The 15,653-nt window shown below is 41.7% G+C and overlaps 2 protein-coding genes across 3 annotated transcripts; both read left to right on the top strand.

Moving 5' to 3' along the window:
• The first annotated feature begins 185 nt into the window (after nucleotides 1-185).
• On the top strand, nucleotides 186-5,039 carry si:dkey-190g11.3 (uncharacterized protein LOC567059 homolog). 2 transcript variants are annotated; one of them, XM_051421489.1, is made up of 6 exons: nucleotides 186-573; nucleotides 2,133-2,306; nucleotides 2,994-3,098; nucleotides 3,229-3,369; nucleotides 3,446-3,496; nucleotides 3,579-5,039. In XM_051421489.1, the coding sequence occupies exons 2-6, from the start codon at nucleotides 2,139-2,141 to the stop codon at nucleotides 3,762-3,764; spliced, it is 651 nt and encodes a 216-aa protein (XP_051277449.1). In that variant the 5' UTR covers nucleotides 186-573; nucleotides 2,133-2,138; the 3' UTR covers nucleotides 3,765-5,039. The 2 variants fall into 2 exon arrangements, with proteins under 2 accessions (XP_051277449.1, XP_051277450.1); XM_051421490.1 differs by lacking the exon at nucleotides 186-573 and having other exon boundaries at nucleotides 580-2,306.
• A 2,000-nt stretch (nucleotides 5,040-7,039) lies between these two features.
• Nucleotides 7,040-12,904, top strand: plk2b (polo-like kinase 2b (Drosophila)). The gene is made up of 14 exons (XM_051421468.1): nucleotides 7,040-7,266; nucleotides 7,366-7,473; nucleotides 7,592-7,708; nucleotides 8,034-8,163; nucleotides 8,374-8,557; nucleotides 8,757-8,955; nucleotides 9,079-9,226; nucleotides 9,453-9,547; nucleotides 9,872-10,004; nucleotides 10,233-10,313; nucleotides 10,692-10,851; nucleotides 11,221-11,350; nucleotides 11,509-11,619; nucleotides 11,808-12,904. Exons 1-14 carry the CDS (start codon nucleotides 7,081-7,083, stop codon nucleotides 11,997-11,999), a joined length of 1,974 nt encoding a protein of 657 aa, XP_051277428.1. The 5' UTR covers nucleotides 7,040-7,080; the 3' UTR covers nucleotides 12,000-12,904.
• Nucleotides 12,905-15,653: the final 2,749 nt, after the last annotated feature.

Raw genomic sequence — 15,653 nt, 5'->3', positions numbered from 1 at the left:
AGCTCCGCTTCACAGAACAAGCGGCTGAGCAAATAAGAGAGGCCTGAGTGGTGATGAATATTATTATTATGGGCCTTTCAATGGGAGCCAGTGCAGGATGGGGGCCGCGGCGGAAGTGCGTAAAAAATGGGCATCTTTGCAATTGTAATCACATCGGGGTCTCTTTTATATAGGCTAGACTTAAGACCTGCATAATTAATGTGAGAGGTGCAAATGCGAAACTGTACTATTGTCACAAGGAAGTGAGGACCGTATTAATTACTCTGATGATTTTTTCATGTGAGTAAATAACCAGTCTTCGCTCATCACTCACATCTGAAAGCCCGACATTGCTTTGTAATAGTCCACCGCACAGACAGACACAACAGACATTATGTAAGCGTGGACCACAACCTCGGATACAAGCCCTGAGTTTGGCTCCCTGTCAGGCGTCTTGTATCCGCCAGACACTTAGCAGACATCTGATAGGGCGTGTAGAAGTTATTGGGCGGGATATAGACCGACTGACTGGCCTTTGACTGGAGGATCTGTGTGCGCAGGCTGCTGGGTGCGCAGACGAGGGGGGCGGGTCAGGTAGGCTGCACAAACATGTCTGTCTTTATAAACCTAGATTTTGTTGTTTGTTGTTTTTTCAACTTGTGTTTCAACGCTGAACCTCGTGTGTGTGTGTGTGTGTGTGTGTGTGTGTGTCTATCTTGTGAAAAAGCAGGTTAATTAGTCATTCTTTTGTTTACTTCAAAATATTTACTTCTGATTTCGTCCACACTTCAGAAATCCTAACAATCTGTTGTGCCGCTTTGGAGTCCTTTATAGTGGTGGAGCTCCTCTTTTAGAGACTGCGAGCATAATCTTTTGGTCGTTTCATAAACAGAGCTGTCGTTTCAGATAGTTTCAGCACACGATCTACAGTAAGCGTGGTAAACAAAACTTTTCTAGAGGTTTCTGTATGAGAGAGGCCACTGTGGCACCATCTGCTGTTGAAAAGGTGCTCTGGTGATGTTTTTGGCAGCTCTCAGAGGCTGCCTTGTGGTAAATGATTAACAAAACACTATTGTTATAAATCAAATACTGTTGCTTAATAAGCTCCCTGACCTCTTGATACTGAAGTGAGCTATGTCTGTTGACAAAGGTAGACAGGTTATTTTTATCCTAAGCAACCTCACTCTCTTTTTTTGTGTGCATAAATTCAGTACATATTATGGCATTTCAAAAATAGTTCATACCTTAAAGTTCTTTGTTTGCAAAAATGTAATTATTTTTATAGACTTAATTTCTTGAATACTGCTCCAATAATTTACTTACATACTCTTCAAACCTATAGATTCTGACGTTTTCTTTACAAAAGATCACAGTGTTTCTGTGTATCTGCAGTAAATTTGAGAGTTGACAGATAAATTAGCCGGCCGATATAATTGCCAATACAGCTTCTGTGTACAGTGTATTGTTGACCAATACGTAACATTAAATTGCTGTCCAGAAATTATGATAATTAGGAAACAATGTCTTCATTACATTTGTACACCTGAGAGTTTGTTTACACTGTCAAATGTCAGACTTGATTGCTTTTTTGTTTCACTTCAATCATTCATTGTGTTCATATTAGTCAACTAGTTAGAGTTGGGGGTATTTCATATTGTATATCCCTAATAAACTATTAGTAGTGAATTGTCTTTCAGTCTACACAGAAGTTGCAGTAGTGTTTGCTAGGAGCAGTTCATTAAACATTTTTTCTCATTGATCAAGTTTTTACTTCTGTAAGTCGACAATTTGTACAATCTCATCCGTGCTTGTCACCATTTCTCTGTCACTATTTTTTGTGAATGTGGTTGTTAGCTAGCTAGTTGATGTCCCCATTTTGAGTCCCATCTACTAAGCTCTGATTGGTCAAAAGCTGCGATTAGTGACCACAACACAATTATCACAAAAATTAAACAAAATTATCCTTAACAAAAAAAAAAGTTATGTGTGTCCATATATGCTGCTGTATCATTTTCTATTTTTTAAATAAACGAATATCAACATCAGTCTTGACATCAATAATCCAGTATATGATAGAGTTCTTCAGATATATTTCCTTACAGAATAGTAATATCTCCCTCCATCTGCTGTATTTGTGATCATATTGGTGACAGTTTGCAATGGAGGACTCCATTGAGATAATTCTTCAAGACCGTGGCAGGGTCCTTTCTACCAGCAGACCCCATCCTGTCCTGTCAACCTGCGTGGGCGCTCTGCTCACAGGCGTGTATGGAGTATGGAGCCTGTTTGCTTTGCCTGGCTTTCGAAAAATCCCATGGAGCCTCAAGGTGCCAGAGATTTCCTTTGTTCTGTTTTTACCTGCCTGCTAAGCCTTCTTTCCCATCTTTTCAAATATCAAATGTTGCATGTTTGTGTGAAATCAAAGAAAATAAGCTGAGATAAAACTTGCGCATTAATAATAGTTTGCTTGTTTTGGAGCATAGTGCTCCGTGCTAGCAACAAATGTGGGACAGAAAGAAAATGGTAAGTCTATAACCGTGATTATGTTTTATGGAGAACGGCCCCATCTTCTACAGTGCGTTACTCTGAAGTGCATTTGGTACTGAGATCCATGTTTGTAACATAATGGATCTTACACTGTTTTTCTTCACTGCCAGTACAAGATGAACAAGAAAACATGAGGATCAGGAGCAGATAATCAGAGGTTAGGTAATGATGAAGATATGTGTTGCTACTTGAAGAATCTCTATTTGTTCTGACATTTTAAAGCAAAAAGAAGCAATTTAAGTCAATACTAATATGCATATGATTACCAGAGAGAGAGGCAGAGCAGAGACAGAGACAGAGACAGAGAGGCCTGTTGAATATATCACTCAGTTATTGTGGAAAAGGCTCCACTGACAGTGAGTAGGAGATCAGATTCAAGGTTGTAGCACTCAGAAGTATGAAGCATATCCAGAGACATCTTCACATGAAAAAGAAAGAATTCATGTCGCTCTTTCACTGCGGCCCAGGTTCCTTATTTGCCCTCGAGTAAAGATCAGACACTGAACATTATGAAGCTGCTTGAGGGACGAACAGGTCGCTTAGCAGACCTGGGATCAGGAGATGGAAGAGTGGTAAGTGAGCTGCAATTGTCTCAGAAAAAATACATTCACATATGGCCATAAACCACGGGGCAAATCTGTGTGTGTTGTGTATACTGTGCCATTGTAGTTGTATTTTGCATCATCAGACTTTTTTTTGCAGGTTCTTGCAGCCTCTGCTGCTGGTTTGCAGTGCACAGGGTTTGAGATTAACGGCATTTTAGTTGCCTATGCCAGGAGCAAGGCCCACTGGAAAGGAGTGCCCTCGAACCAGGCAACCTTTATTAAAAAGGACTTTTGGAAGGTAAGACCTTAACAAAAATTACTTTTTATTTTAGCCTGGTCAAAGTTGTTATATGACCATGTTTCTTTTTTCATAGACTGATTTATCTGCGTACAACAATGTGACCGCTTTCCTTGCTCCAGGAGTGGTGAGTATTTCTTTTGACGCTGTATATGTCAGCATACATAGCATTCAAAGTGACTATATAGCCTTTTCTTATTGGTTTACAGATGGAGTTGCTGGGTGAGAAGCTTTTGAAAGAGCTTCCTGATGATGCGCGTGTCATTGCTTGTCGTTTTCCTTTCTCCAACTGGCCACAGCAATCTTCTGTCGGCTCCGGTCTTGACCAGACTTTTGCTTATGACATTAGCAGTGTGCGCTCACATCTGAGAAAAGTATCGAACACAGTGGGGTAAAAAGTCACATGTTTCTGGGTTGTTTTGTTTCCCAGCACTGTCGTTCTCTACAGCTGTGGCTCTCAACCCATTTGGTGTCAAGGACCCCCAAATTGATACACACCAGGCTACGTACACATATGTGATAAGATGTAGTCTCAGGAATCCCTGTCTGATAAGAAATAGTTATTCCATAACTGTCTATTCTGTAGATTGGCAGATTGACAGTGAATAGTGTGAAAGAATAATATTTTTTATATATTCTCTCAATGGGCTAACTTTTAATCAATGAAAATGGAGTGAAATTAAAATATCCCCCATGTTTCTGGGGGCCTCCTGGAACCACCTCAAAGACCCTCCAGAAACTTTAATGTTTTCTTACACCAGAAATGAAGAAAGACAAACAAAAAGAAACAACACATTTTGGGGTGCCCTGGTAACTTACCTGGTAGAGCGTGCCGCCCGTATACTAATTCCTTTCTGCAGCGGCCCAGGTTAAATTCCAACCTGCAGCCCTTTACTGCATGTCGTCCCCTCTCTCTCCCCAACTTCCTGTCTCTCTCTGGCTGTAACTATGCAAATAGTGGCATAAAAGCAGCAAACTTAAATAAATTGGTGATATCTATCTGTTATGAGCACTGATCAGGGGTGATCCTTTTTCAAAGATGACATAGAACATTGCGAGGATGAGAGGGACTATATCAAAGCAAGATGTCAGGATGATTTTGACATCACTTAGTCCCTGCAGTATTTGTACAATCTTTGCACTGCTAGAACAGACTGAACCTTTGCCATATTACCGACTGTCTTATCAAAACCATCATGCTCTTCTGTCCCCAATATGGCTCTAGCTCCCTTTGTAAGAGCTCTTTCACTACAAATCATTTTACTTCCGCATCAACACTAATAAACCTCTTCAGCAGCAAGCTACAGCAGGGAATGTCAGGGTCATAGTTTCGCCCCACTTTCCTTTTGTGGAGTTGTAATTAGATTTGTATGTTGTGTTCACTTGTGTTTATTCAAAAAATTAATGCCCATGTCTACAGCTCAAGGCCATTGTGAGTTTGTTCCATTTCACTCCCAGAGAGCCACTGAGGGTTAGGAACATGGACAGCATGTTTAGATGTTGCACAGCCACCTCACTGGTGGTCTCAAATAATTATCTATGTCACCTGACCCTTGAGGGTCACATGGAATATTAAACTGGATAGAGAAATGTGCATTTTAGTCTGAGAACCATGGTTATGTGTTGACATTAAAACTAAAACAGATTTTAATAAAACTTGGTTTTAAGAATCCTGCAGTCTCAGATTCTTCTTTATAAGATCTCAAACCTTCATAAGCTTGTGACACATGTGAACAGTTGTCATTCTTGAAACGTCAGCTGGTGCCAATTTCAACACTTTTACAAATACTCTGACTCTTCAAACCTTTTGTGAACACTCACAAACCATGGGTTCCTCTAAGCAAGTGGTTCCCAACCTGGGGGTCGCCAAAGCTTCATGGGGGGGCCACTAGACCTTCTTGATTTTAAGGTGTAAGAAATGTTTCCATTGTTAGAAGATAGATCATGGGACAATGGCCAAGCATTAGGGACAAGACAATACTGAATTTATCAAAACAAAAAGTCTGTATTAAGTCTGGATGATTGTTAAAAATAATTAAAAAAAAATACATAATACAGACAGAATTGTATAAAAGGTTCCCTAAACAGGAAATAATCTGCTCAAAATTCATCCAAATCATTCGTTTTACACAAACTTCTTGCAGTTACTGAGTTCACTATTTGGGTTCATTGTACAGTTTTGAATATAATATGAAATATAAAATATGTCACTGAGTCAGGGGACATTAGTTTACTAAATGACAGAAAAGGGGTCCCTTAAGGAAAAAGGTTGGGAGCCACTGCTCTGACCAGCTGTGTAAGGCTAAGACTGTGTTATTGATTTCCACAATGTAGGAGAAGGCTACAATAAGATAGCAATTTTCACAGTGTGAAACGTGATTAAGAGATGGCAGTTTAGGGCAACTGTGGAGGTCAAGATGAGATCTGGAAGACCAAGAAAACACTCAGAGAGAACTGCTTGTATGCTGGTCAGAAGGGCAAATCCGAACCTCCATGTGAATGCAGGAAACCTGCAGAAATATTTAGCAGCCTCAGGAGTTCCACTGTGCAGCAACAGAACATCTACAGAAGCCTTGTGTGATTTGGAAACAATTGCTGTGGACTGATGAAGTTCAAATAAAACTCAATGGCCACAATCAGCATCGGGGTTCTTTGAAGAAAAAAGGAGCAGCGATTCATGAAAAGCACACCTCCCCATCTGGTAAGCATAGGGGGTGGAGCTATCATGTTTTGTGGTTGTGTGTTTACTAAGTAGTGACCATGTTGGGTGCCCAAACCACATCCACATGCCACAATGATGTTTTTATTTTTTAGATTTTTGTTAAATTTATGAAATATACTAAAACAATGCATGCATGTTTGCTGCTTATATTTTGTTTTATGTTCCATACCACCAGGAGGCTGTGTTTACATCTGTTCAATGAAACAAAACACCAAATGTTTTGTTTGTCAAGAGGTGGCCAAACTTTTGCATATAACTGAACATTACAATATAATTGCCAATGTACTACCGCCTGCACAGCGTTTACACCTCTGCTCACACTGCACTAAACAGTTGAATATACTCTGACATGTTAGGTTCCAGGTTTCAAAACAATATGCACTGATAGTCTTTGGTAAACAGATTCAAAGGCAGAACACGTTTGTGACTTGCAGAGTACCCTAAATGTTATCCAAAATCCTCCACCTGAGGGTGCTAGTGCTCCAAACTGAGTTTGGTGCAAAAACCTAGGATGAGGTGAGCCTGAATGGAATACAGATCATGTTTGTCCTCTGCATAATGGGTATTTAATCGACCAAATGAATCAGACTTCCAACACCTTAAATTGTGTTTTGCACCAAAATGTAAAATGTCCATTCACCTGCCCAGCTACTTTGAGCAGAATAGGTAAACAGCAGAACATGTCTGTCTTTAGCATCTGTCTGTTGTGGATGACGGCTTGTGAGGCCAATAATGATCTGAATTCTTAGATAACATAACAGAACCCACACGCTGTTTTATTCCCTTTGATTTAACATCTGTGCCGTCAGTAACACCTATGCACATGCAAGGTAATCGATACCAGGCAGGCAGACCTCATGCTCTCATTTCACACCGTGACGTCAGAGAGAGGGCGGCAGACAGCGGGGTGGGGTGGGTGCCAGACTATAAAGGCTCAGAGACCGACTCTCCGGGCTGCAGTCTGAGTGCAGGACGACTAACCACCGCAAATGGAAGTACAGAGAAGTAGCGGGCCCCAGCAAACGAACAGCAGCAGCATGTGTGAATCGACGCAGAGGTCCGGCGAACCTCGCCGAAAGAAAATGGATGAGCGCAGTGCGCCCTCAGAGATGGCCAGGATTATCACCGATCCTGTCACGGGGAAGTGCTACTGCCGTGGAAAAGTTTTGGGAAAGGTAGCGCAAGCATATAATCTGTTGTCGACTTTTTGGATTTATCACCCACTCTGAAGACACAGCACATTAACAGTTGTTTTATTTTCTTCCTATTTCCAGGGAGGGTTTGCTAAATGCTATGAGATGACCGATCTGTCCACCAGCAAAGTTTATGCAGCCAAAATCATCCCACATGCGCGCGTCTCCAAACCTCACCAGCGGGAGAAGGTAAGCGCGCTGCTCCGGTGCCTGTGCGCACTGGTATAACTGGATATATATATATATATAAATTATATAAATTGCCGTCAATTACAATCGTGACCCTTTTGTCTCTTCCCCCTGCTAGATTGACAGAGAAATTGAGCTGCACAAAGTGCTGCACCATAAACACATTGTGCACTTTTATCACCATTTTGAGGACAAAGAGAACATCTACATCCTGTTGGAATACTGCAGTAGAAAAGTAAGTGTTGTTTGTCACGTAGTAATGTCACTGCTCTTTATCCTTGCCTCTGCTGTCTGCTTATAAATTTGGATAACACCTGCATTGCACCTAAAGTCAACGAGGCAGCACATAGGCAGTGTTCAGAGTCTGCCCCCACTATAACTGTGTTTTAATTCATTGTAATATACAGCAAATCTATATAACTCCCTACAGTGTTATGAGATTTAAAGAAAATCGTCATGTATGATAAGGTTTTCTTCACAGAGGAAAATATGTGTTTCCATGGAATAGTTAGAGAACAGCTCTGTAATCATTCTCTTCTCTGTGTTTTTCCTTTTTGCAGTCATTAGCCCATATCCTGAAGGCTCGCAAAGTGCTTACTGAACCAGAGGTTCGTTATTATCTAAGACAGATTGTCTCTGGACTGAGGTACCTGCATGAACAAGAGATCCTCCACAGAGACCTGAAACTTGGTAAGGAATCCTTATACAGCAGTGACACATTACAGTGCAGAGACACTTTGTGCACGATTGTAAAAGATGCATTCTTATTTTTCCTTTTTTTTTTTTTTAACACCAACCAACTACTTTAATCAATTCATCAGTGGATCCTTGCAGTATTTAGCCTTTGATCTTGGGTTGAATATCAAGTGCTCATCATCTCATTCCCTTTCTTCCCTACAGGTAACTTCTTTGTGAGTGAGTCGATGGAACTGAAGGTTGGGGACTTTGGTCTGGCTGCCAAGTTGGAGCCAGCAGGAAACAGGAGGAAGACGATCTGTGGAACTCCAAACTATCTGTCCCCTGAGGTGCTCAACAAGCAGGGCCACGGCTGTGAATCAGACATATGGGCCCTAGGCTGTGTAATGTGAGTAGGCAAACTGTAAAGTCACTATTAGTAATAATGTGAATTATTGTTGATTACTATTGAATAACAGTCTAACACCAAATAATGAAGTTAAAAAGACACATTGGCATCATATGTCATGGACTAGTGCAATCCTACTGTCACATGTATGATTTTCATTGATGGAAATGAGCTCACTTTGCCCTCTATCCTGCTCCAGGTATACCATGCTGTTGGGCAGGCCACCATTTGAAACCACCAACCTGAAGGAGACATACAGGTGCATTAGAGAGGCGCGTTATTCCCTGCCCTCCTCTCTGTCGCCACAGGCTAAGCAGTTAATCGCCAGCCTGCTAGCAAAGATCCCAGAGGACAGACCCAACCTGGACCACATTCTGAGGCACGACTTCTTCACACAGGTTAGACACCGCCATCTCCTCTCTGTCTGTCTCTTCCCCTCTCTCTAAATGTCACTTTGTAGGAGTATAGCAGTGACCCTCTTCCCACTAGCCACACACTGACCCACTTTTTGTTCTCTGCAGGGCTTCAGTCCAGAGCGTCTGCCGGCTAGCTGTTGCCATTCAGCACCAGATTTCCACGTCTCTAGTCCCGCCAAGAGCTTCTTCAAGAAAGCTGCCGCTGCGCTCTTTGGTGGAAGGAGAGACAAGGTCAAATACTACGAGACGCTGAGTGAGTATGACATCAACCACTAGGCCTCTCATGCAGCACTTAACAGGCTGCTTGTCACACCAGCTAGTTATCCTTTAATTGGTCAACTATGGTTGCTAGAGGCATCATGACATCTTTGAGATGCATGTGTCACATTTTATCCCTTACTACTCTAATGTCACTTCATGTAGCTGCTGGATGAAAAGGTCATGTTCTGATTTTTGTGTGTTGTCATTGCCTTTGATAGATAAGTTAACCAAAGAGGAAGAGGAGATCTACAAACTGCAGAATGACCTGGAGAAAACTTTCATTAGCCAACAACAGAGCAAAAAGATTTCTGAGGTAAGAGGTCATTTATTCACAAATAATTAATTTATTATACACAAAAACAGCTTATGTAGTGTAGGTGATGTTGCAGGTACATTATTCATAGAGCCATTTAATAAATTGTTAGATTTGAGATATCATGTCGAGGAGAATCCAATGAGTCACCCTGATGCTGTACTAAACTTTATAACAAGCGTCGTTTCAGAACAAACTAAAGCACTTATTTTTAACCTTTTAAGCCAGCCACTTTGAATCTGTGGGTGACTGCTGAGTCATACTAGGAAGAGATGATCTAAACTCGCAGATTCTAACCCCTGTCGTCACTGATTCCCACCTCAGAATGGAAGTCTACTTCCGCCATCTGCTGAGAGCCCAGTTGCCCTGGCAACAGAGAGCCAGTCCCCGACAACGCGAGATCCCATCCGTCTGATCGTCAGGGGGAGTCTGGGGAGCTGCAGCAGCAGCAGCGAATGTAAGTTCACCTAGTTTCACACACACACGTACGCACACACAGAGTGATCACAAACAGACATGGATATGTTTTATGTAATACTCTATTTTAGCGTGTAACTGTAAATGGAATAAGTGCACTGATGATAGAGAAATTTGATGAGTGCAAAGTAATTTCTTGTACTGTACAGATATGACGTCAAGCTTAATGAACCCCTGTTGTTGTTGTTGTTGTTGTTGTTGTTACTAGGCCTGGAAGACAGCACAACAGGGAGCGTGGCTGAAACTGTTGCAAGTGTTTTAAGGGGATGTCTGGAGAGTATGCCTAAAGGTGAGTCAACTTGGTGACATGATTTGCAAAGTCATGACCTAAACATGTAGTTATTGATTAGATAACTCCACATTGAGAGGTTTCATGATAAGACTAAAACTCCTTATCTGTATTTGACCTTGACATTTCTAAAAGAGGGATTATCGAAGCACTCAGAAAGTACATGTAAATTCATGTTAACAAAGATACACTCCCATATATTTTTAACACACCCAAATTTCCTTTCAACATATTGTTGCTGCTTATAACCCCACTACGATTTATCGTTAAGTTAGTTTAACTATTGGGTTCTTTAACAACTTTAAGTTAGGTATTTTACAACGTTGCACAGTTTAAGCTTGTCTAATCCTCCTCCTTTGTGTTCTTCTCACCCTGCAGCGGACGACATTCCTCAGTGCTCAAACAGCTGCAGTCTTCAATGGGTGACTAAATGGGTGGACTACTCCAACAAGTATGGTTTTGGCTACCAATTGTCTGATCACACCGTGGGAGTTCTCTTCAACAACGGCACTCACATGAGCCTCCTGCCAGACAGAAAGTAAGAACTATTCTGCGCTTTCACAAAACTCCACCCTCAGTTTGAAAGTTATTAGTCACTACAAGTAATGGAGATGGCTTGTTTAAGCATGCTGTGGTACATATAACTGCTTTGAAGAACCTGTTAGTGGTTTGAGATGAGCCATGCCAAAATGAAGAGGTGGCTTGACCTGGCTTGATCTTGCTAATGTTCTCATTGACACCTTAAATGTTTTCAAGCAAGAGCAAAATTTTCAGTCAAGAACAGCAACAGATTTTAAATGTCAAGGAAATCCACTTATGGTTGGTTCTTGTATTTATTTATCTGAGTGGTTGTTTATCTGAGTGGTTGCATAACTCTTTGTTTATCTCCTTCTGTCCGTCTCTTCAGGACCATCCATTACTATGCAGAGTTGGGCCAACGCTCTGTCTTCCCCACTTGTGAGGTTCCTGAACACTTTGTGGGCCAGGTGACCGTGCTCAAGTACTTTTCCCACTACATGGAGGAGAATCTCATGGATGTAAGTAAATATCTGTATCTGTATTCCCCCACTCCCTTGTATGATATTTCTGTTGCTTTTATGTGTCCTTTGTCTCTCCACCCCCTGGAGTATTAGAAATGGTATCTTTCATGTTGCTGCCTGTCTAATCCTGATGTGCTACTCTTTTGCTTTCTCAGGGCGGGGACCTGGGTAGTATGACAGATGCACACATGCCTAGACTCTACCTGCTGCAGTGGCTCAAGTCCGACCGCGCCCTCATGATGCTCTTTAACGACGGCACTTTCCAGGTAAACACACACTGTAACAGGAAACATAGCCGTTGCTGGGCATGCTCAGAGGAGCACTGTTTAGGTGCATAACACAGGGTTAAGATTAGCAGAGGAGGAGGGTTAGGCCACACATCAAATAAGAAAATGTTAACTTGCAATTGTTATTTGCAGAAAAACTGACTGAACCTTTTTTTTTATCCCCAAAGATCAACTTTTATCACGACCACACCAAGATCATCCTGTGCTGCCAGAGGGATGAGTACATGCTGACATACATCAACGAGGACCGCGTCTCCAAAACCTTCAAACTCAGCTCCCTGCTGACGTCCGGCTGCCCCACAGACCTGCGTGAACGCATGGTGTACTCCCTCAACATGCTTCTGCAGAGATGCAGCTAAACCTACAAAAATGTGTTTTGGACAGAGTTAAAGAGACTAAATCTACCCATTGTGCTGCTGCAGTACTGCAGTGGAACCAGGATTCGACAGGATCCGTTCAGGAAGGACGAGTTTGAGGGTGGACCTGTGAAAAGTAAATTAACATTCCTACACTGTTGCACCTTCGTGACTCAGCAGAGGTGCAGGTTAAAGAAAATAATACGGACGGACTCTGCAGATGGGGGAATGAAATGTAGCACAATGACAGTGGATGATTAAGGGCTGATTTGTATGTTGATTGTTGGAGGAGAGGAAAGACCGAGCTTGTTGGAACGAGTATGTTGGTATGAATGTGAACCCGGGGGGGGGGGAGGGATGTTTTGAAAGTAAAGACAAATGCTGGGCTGGTACCAGCTTAAAAGTGTATGGTATAGTTGATGCTGTTTTATAGACAATCCATAAACTGATGCTCTGAATGTAACCAGAGCGCAACTGTGGAACATTGTAAATGATGTACAGTGTATGTCACAGCCAACTCAGCAGTGCAGAGACACCATTTGCTAATATCTGTGGATGCTCCAGAGTTCGGCTGTTTATATGTGCGAGTGTGTGTGTGTGTGTGTGTGTGTGTGTGAGTGGGAGGGATGTAACATCACACTAACTTTTTAAACTGTGATTTGTTCTCTTTACTGACAGATGGACTCAGCACATTAAGCTGGGAACCAGAGGGGTGATGTAAGGGGGGAGGTGGAGGGGGCGCAGGTGAAGAGAATGACATTTAAAAAACATACAGTACTAGGGATCCTCTGAGGATCCCTTAAGAGCCATTATCACCTTGGTGGAAAATGTCCTAAATAACTTATTGTGTAAAAAAAAGTGCAGTATTTATTTATTTAATAATAAAGAGCATTTTCTAAAAAACAAAATCTACTCCTGAGTACTTGTCCTTCTTATTGAGTGTTTGTAGCCATTTTTATTTTTAGAAACACAGTAGTGTTGTCCCTCTCTTCCGAGTGTTATCAGATGTTTACTGCTATTACATTTTCTGAGTTTTTCCCTCACAATAGATTCCTGGTTTTAGGTTTTATATATAAAAGGTTTTAAATGCATTTTAGCTAACCTGAAAATGAACTGTGTTGTTTCATATGCAATAAGCAGTTTCTGAGTTCATGCACTTTACAGTGTGGGGAGAATTAGATTAAACTTAATTACACTCATATCTGTGCATTGGTCCAAGTCAAAGCAAGTATTTTATCTTGTGTTTGCAACAGGAAATGGGCACACAGAGAGAGATGGATACATGATAGAGGGCATGTTTACAGTGAAGTTGTTTATTCTCTGGTTCAAGGCCCCCCCTCTCCTTTGCTGAGTTTTCTCCTGCAGTGATAAATGAAGGATGACAGAGACGACTCACTGTGCAATGTGGCTGACCTTGTCTCACGCAGGCACATGGCTACTTCAAATACAAACAAGGGCATTGATCAACAGATAGGCCAGCTGGGTGGTTCGAAAGGAAAGACAGCCAAACAGTGACATGTAGTTAGAAGGAGAGACAGACTAATAGACAGACAGACTTGGTCACACTGTGTCAGCAATTGCATCAGAGCTTTTGAGGCAAAGTGACTACAATCATTCTTGGACATCCTTTCACATTCACTGACTGTAACCATGGAAACAAGCAACCGCTGACCAATTTTGTCAGAGTCGGAAATCAATGAAAGGCTGCGTAAAAGACGTCTGCTTCTGAAAGTCAGAACTCATGTCCTGACATACTTTTAAAATGATAACTTGTGTATTTTGCTACTGATTGGCTTTTATCTGCTGCACTCTCTGTTCTCCACATGAGTATTTCATCCGGCTGTCTGTTGAACACCTCTTCACCTTCCAAGCTTACGTAATGATGGAAGTTTAACATGGATGTTTGAGTCATCCCTTTAGATGTTCACTCAGAATATCTGTGCTCTTCTGAGTTCAATTATGAATGCCTCATGCATAAACATACCCACACAGACAGAAGCAGAACAGGAAGTAGCCTACAAGAAAGAAGGAGCAGGAATTATTCATGACGACACCTCCAGGTCTGAGTGCGTGTGTTTTGACAGTAATGGCCTCTGGAATGGATCTCTCAGTCAGACAGAAATAGATTTCATTGTTGATGTAGAGTTTTCTGGCCTTTGAGCGCATTTTAACCCCTGGTCCTAACATCGGAACAGAAGTGCAGCGTCTTCATCAGATGGATGCAGTGGGTTGAACCAAATGAATAACTGGCTCCTTCCAAGCAAGCAAGAGGAAAAGTGGCAAATTATCAGAGGTTACACAAGTTAAAATATTTCCTAGTCCAATATAGACTCAGCTCCTATAATGATTGATGTAAACGAAAAACTCGGATCTCAGCTGTGAGTCAGCAAATGTCAGGATGATCATCTTTATTGGCCTCATGGGAACTTTCTACAGGTCTGTGAGAAAAGGACGTAGATGAACTAATGAGAAAACCCTGCGGAGTTAAAAAAGCTAAGAGTGCAAGTTCACTTGATGTTCTTAGTGTCACTGTAGTGAAAAAAATGTGTTTATGACACTGCTAGTTTTCAGTATCACCCGCACAAAGCTGCTCCTCTGTTATGCCACGTTGACAGTAGGGAAAAGTCTTGTGCGTGTGGACAGGGCTTAGCTCTGGAATGAGTCTAAGCCAAAGTGACAACGGGAATCTTTATACCTCGGCTTCTATCATAAAGTTCTCTGCAGGCAAAAGAGTGAGTCAGTTTGGCATTAAAAGTGATAGTAGGCACATTCTAGCAGAAAAAAACAGGCTTTGATATGTGCACACACTGGGATGCACTTGGGGGATTAGAAGGCCTTTGCATATCAAATGTCAGCACTCCTCCTCCTACTATGTGGACAAAAACAGATGTACTGTAGAGGAAGCTGGAATGACTGTAGCTTTGCCCATTCCCTGCTGTAGCCTACAGTATCGACTATAGATATGAGCAATGCACAGCAGCCAAACTTATAAAGTTGCCAACTTAGTCAAATACTGTACTCTTACCAAGAAGAAAAGGTGTCTCCTGACTTTGTTCAAGCATGTGCAAAGAGGGTGTGTGTGTTTGCTTCTCAACGTATTTGATATCCTTCCAGGTGTTCAAATACGACTAATGTTGAGCCATGAGTCACTGTGTAAGATGCAGTGGCCACTTATGCTCAGTAGTGAGTTGTTCATGCTACCTCATCTGATTCCTGTAATTTTCTGCCATCGGCTCTCTTAAAAGGTCTTTTTTTCCCTGGCTGAAAATAGAACCTTTTGGATTGCTACGATAGGTTTTGTTTTATTCATGGGTCAACGTGTACTGGCAAGTCTGTGTCCAGCTCAGCAGCAAAGAGTAAAGGATGAGTAAAGACCGCAGGGCACTTTGAAGGAACATTTGATAGCTTTTGTTAACCACTACCTATGTTTTCCTTTTGACCATTTAAGATATTACAGACGGGTGACAAATTAGAGGAAAATGAAGAAATGATAAATTAAACATGATAAATGCAGATCCTTTCATACAACACATGAGGGGTCACAGAATGGTTTGATGAAAATGAAAATGATGTGGATCAACTGAGCACCTATGGGGGACATAGAGATCCAGAGATTAGGAGGTTTGTGTTGGTTTTTCTTTTAAATTTTCTCCCATC

This window comes from Dicentrarchus labrax, unplaced genomic scaffold (genome assembly GCF_905237075.1).
Source record: "Dicentrarchus labrax unplaced genomic scaffold, dlabrax2021, whole genome shotgun sequence".
Classification (NCBI taxonomy): Eukaryota; Metazoa; Chordata; class Actinopteri; family Moronidae; genus Dicentrarchus; species Dicentrarchus labrax.
This window is presented reverse-complemented; position numbering and strand designations above follow the sequence as displayed.

Excerpts from the sequence above, each read along its gene's own strand:
- si:dkey-190g11.3 (XM_051421489.1), top strand. The coding sequence starts at position 2,139 with ATGGAGGACTCCATTGAGATAATTCTTCAAGACCGTGGCAGGGTCCTT. Across the intron at positions 3,370-3,445 it reads TTAAAAAGGACTTTTGGAAG|ACTGATTTATCTGCGTACAA; the intron begins GTAAGACCTTAA and ends CTTTTTTCATAG. Across the intron at positions 3,497-3,578 it reads CTTTCCTTGCTCCAGGAGTG|ATGGAGTTGCTGGGTGAGAA; the intron begins GTGAGTATTTCT and ends ATTGGTTTACAG.
- plk2b (XM_051421468.1), top strand. The coding sequence starts at position 7,081 with ATGGAAGTACAGAGAAGTAGCGGGCCCCAGCAAACGAACAGCAGCAGC. Across the intron at positions 8,164-8,373 it reads CCACAGAGACCTGAAACTTG|GTAACTTCTTTGTGAGTGAG; the intron begins GTAAGGAATCCT and ends TCTTCCCTACAG. Across the intron at positions 11,620-11,807 it reads TTAACGACGGCACTTTCCAG|ATCAACTTTTATCACGACCA; the intron begins GTAAACACACAC and ends TTATCCCCAAAG.